The sequence below is a fragment of the Pteropus medius genome, unplaced genomic scaffold (assembly GCF_902729225.1).
Source record: "Pteropus medius unplaced genomic scaffold, Ma_sr-lr_union100, whole genome shotgun sequence".
In the NCBI taxonomy this organism is placed as follows: Eukaryota; Metazoa; Chordata; class Mammalia; order Chiroptera; family Pteropodidae; genus Pteropus; species Pteropus medius.
In genome coordinates this window covers 903724-907689 of record NW_024350923.1, presented here as the reverse complement: position 1 = coordinate 907689, position 3966 = coordinate 903724, and the positions used below count along the sequence as shown (strand labels likewise).

General features: G+C 64.4%; 1 protein-coding gene across 1 annotated transcript in view; it reads left to right on the top strand.

The window, feature by feature from the left end:
- The first annotated feature begins 6 nt into the window (after positions 1-6).
- The window catches only part of IFITM10 (interferon induced transmembrane protein 10), an 8508-nt gene continuing 4548 nt past the window's right edge, over positions 7-3966 (top strand). The window contains exon 1 of the mRNA XM_039840372.1: positions 7-272. Within this exon, the coding sequence (XP_039696306.1) occupies positions 30-272 (243 nt within the window). The 5' untranslated portion in view covers positions 7-29. The remainder of the gene's footprint in view (positions 273-3966) is intronic.

Genomic DNA, 3966 nt, shown 5'->3' with positions numbered 1-3966 from the left:
CTGCCCCTGAGCCCTCGGCCTCACCCCCCATGGCGCCCACGCTCTTCCCCATGGAGTCCAAGAGCGGCAAGGCGGACAGCGTGCGGGCCGCCGGGGCCCCCCAGGCCTGCAAGCACCTGGCAGAGAAGAAGACAATGACGAACCCCACGACGGTCATCGAGGTTTACCCGGACACCAGCGAGGTGGACGACTACTACCTGTGGTCCATCTTCAACTTCGTCTACCTCAACTTCTGCTGCCTGGGCTTCATCGCCCTGGCGTACTCCCTCAAGGTGAGCGGGTGCCGAGCGGGCGCGGGGCGGGCGCGGGGTCCACGGCCGCACTCCACGCCCCTCTCTAAGAAGCCAGGGGTGCGGACGGGGCAGCCGACGGGGCTGCGGATTAGAAGCCGGGGCAGAGAGGCTGCTGGCGAGCTCAGGGCTGCCCTCCCGGTCCGGAGCTGGGCAGCTTCCAGGGTGTCTTCATGGGGCTCGGGGCCCTCAGGCCAAGGTGCTCTGCACAGCTGGCTCGTCCGTCGCGTGGGGACACCGGGCTCAGTGTCCTGTCCTCCAGGTAGGCAATATGGGGATTAGACCTCAACACACGATGAGTGTGCATACATGCAGGTGTGAGTGTGTGAGTGTACAAGTGTGTATGCTTGTCTGCCCCTAGCCATGTGGGGACAGAGCCGCATGGAGACGAGAGGCCTTGGAGTCCCTTCCCTGATGACAGGAGTGGGGTGAAGTCAGGGAGCCCCGGGGACCTGGTCCGAGGCCCTCGCGGGGGACGCAATGCCAGGCAGGCACTCGGAGGGAGGCCGTGGGGAGGGGGCTCTGGTCACCAGCCACTGCCCTCTGCTTCCCCCTCTCCACACGGTTTCTAGACAGTCTCTCCAGCCCGGGTGGCCTGGAGCCGGGGCACAGAGCTGGGAGCTGTCCCATACACTCTTGACCCCACGCCTGAGTGGGCACATCTTCCAGAAGCCCCTTGCTGCTGAGGGGAGCTGGCCGGGAGCAGAGCGAGCACCATACAGACAGGGTCCCATCTCCCCAAGGGCAAAGTGGGGACCGAGATTGCAGGACGGAGCCTGTGATCCCTCACATTGGGGTCGACAGACCCCTGCAGAAGCGTCAGAACAGAAGAGCCTGGGCCACTGGAGCCAAACCTGCAGGAAGGGGGCCCTGGCCTCCCCACTCCATCCCTGCTCACCCCCGAAGGGCGTGGCCCTGGCCAGCCGGATGTGGCTGTGAGCGGGAAGGGCCAGGCCTGTGTCACTGAGGGCAGCTGCCCCGCGAGGTGGGGGCCGTGGGGGGGGCAGAACATGGGGTCTGGAGGCAGAGGAGGGGCTAGGGGGCCGGCCCTGGAGGATGGGCTCGCAGACACGTCTGCCTCTGTGCATCTTTGTGCGCGGGGCCCCACCCCTGCCCCGAGCACCGCACACCCTGAGCGCCCAGCTGGCCCGTCCGCATCATGGTCAGCTTCACCGCCATCGACTGCCACCCGGTCCTGTGTCCAGGCCCGTGTACCTAGCCCTGGGGTCCACCACGTGGCAGCGGTCCCGTGTGAGTAAATGTGTGCGTGTGCATGCGTGCACAGTGTGTGTGCACATATGGGTGTGAGTATGTGCGTTGTGTATGAGCGCTAGTGTGTGTGAGCATGTAGGTGTGAGTGAGCATGGGTATGGGTGTGTGCGTGTGGTGCATGAGTGTGCGTACATGTAGATGTGAGTGTGTAAGTGTACAAGTGTGTATGCCTGTCTGCGTGTGAGCGTGTGTGCCCAAGCATGCATAGGCATGTGTGCATGCGTGAGCGTAATTGCATGTGTGTGAGCAGGTGTGCATGGGTAGTGCTGGTGTGAGTGTGCATGTGTAGGATTTATAACCGCATGCATGAACGTTGAGTGCGTAGACATGCATATATTTGGGAGTGTGCGTCTGTGTGTGTGCTGAATGTGTGTGCATGAGCGCATGCATGCATATGGGTGTGTGGTCACGTGTGTGCGTGTGCATGTATGTGTGCTGAGTGTGCATGAGCGTAATTGCACATGTATGATGGTGTGCGTGTGTGTACGTGTGTGAGTGCATGAGCATGCCTCTGTGTGTGTGCGTGTGTGCGGCAGAGCCAGCTAAGGGCAGGGGTGCCCAGGAGCTGGGGTGGAGACCCCCAGGCCCACCTCAGCTCCGGCTCCACCCAGCAGTGCCAGGCAGTGGGCGCAGCGGCCGGTGGTGGGCGGGGCTCGGCCTCCCCTGGTGCCTGCTCACCCGTGGCCTCTGCCCGCGGCCCGTGCGCACAGGCCCCTCTGCCTGGGCTCCTGTCTGGAAGCGTCCCCTCCTCCCGTTGGCTCTGCTGCGGGCCGCCGGCTGGCACGGGGCAGGCCCATCTGGTGCGGGTTGTAGGTAGGTCATGGATCTCGGAGTGGTGCAGGATTTGTGCTGGGGTTGGGGGCGGGTAGGAGTTGGTGCTTCTGAGGTGCGGAGGGGAGCCCATGGCACCTCCACATTGGGGCTGCTCCCCCGTGTTCTTCCTTGGGGGGCAGCAAGGGTGCAAGGCTTGGGGCTCGCTGGGGAGGGGACATGCACGGGAGCTGCTTCCATCCTGGGCAGAGGGGAAGACAGAACTGGCCGGCTGGGCCTCCCGCGCCCCTGAGCCCATCCAGCTGCCCATCCAGCTGCACCTCCCCTGGCCTGCTGCACCGCACCCTGTGCAGCCGGTCACGGGCGCTTCCAAGGGCGCCTGGCAGCCTCGGGGTCAGGAGGCCTTTGCCTCCGCTCCCAGCTCGGTCCCTTGAGAGCAGTGAGGTCTCGAGAGGCCACCTCGCTTCACCGAGCCCATCCCCTCATCGTGCACAAAGCAAATATAAACAAAGCAACATTCATGTACGCGCACGCGGGCCGGGCAGAGGCGGGCATCGCTGGCTGGGGCACACGCCGTGTCCCTGCTCGCCCGCTCTGTTCATTCACCGCCACCCAGCCGTCCGCTCTCCACCCGCACGGGTCGGCGGTGTTCGGTGCAGGGGGGTCTGCAGTGCCCAGACCGCCGCCCCACTCTGCTTAGCCGCGGCCGGGCAGGTGGACACAGACGCGGGGTCCCCATCAGCGCACTCAGGAGCAGCGCTGGCGCCCACTGCTAACTGGGTGAAGACCAGACTCATCTCGGCACTCGAGGCCCCTCGAGATCCCTTCCCTCCATCGTGCCGTCATCGGCGCCCACGGCAGGGCCGACCGACACAGGGGTCAGAGCATGCTGGGCGAGTGAGTGGGTGGACAGAGGACACGTAGCGAGATGGAATACGCAGCTCGTGACTTCGCTCCCGGTGAGGGGCAAGCTTGGGGTCAGGTGCAGGACACTTCAGGGACGAGGCGGCATTGTCACTCGGCCTTAGAGGGTGGGTGAGGGGACAGGTGTTCCAGACAGAGAATACAGAAACTAAGGTGTAAGCGTGGGGCAGTTTAGGGGGACAGCGGGCCCCGTCTGTGGGGAGCAGGAGACGGTCCTGGAGAGGCAGGCTGAAGCTGGGCCGTGAGGGTCGGGACGGCCCTGTGAGGGGTTCGCGTTTCGTCACGTGGAAGGCCCAGGAGGGAGAGATGTGAGCGGAGCTGCGAAATCTGCAGCTGCTGGGGAGGAAGCGGATGCGAAAGCCCGAGGCGGAAGGAAACAGGCCCGCGAGCGGGTCCAGGCGTGCGTGCACGCGGCTCGCCGTGCGGGGAGGCTGGCGGGGCGGAGGAGCAGATGTCGTGAGGACACGGAGGCTTCTCGCGTTGTGCCGAGGAGGCCGTGGGACGTCCCAGTGACGGGGCAGTCAGAGAAAGCAGATTGGGGAGGATATTGTGTCGGCTCTGTGTGTGCGTAACCACCCACTCCCTCCAACATCATCACTCACCATCCATCCATCATTTATCATCCACCCATCCATTATCCAACCAGCCATCCACCCTCCATCATCCTCCATCCATTCACCATCCCGTATCCATCTACCCTTCCATCCAT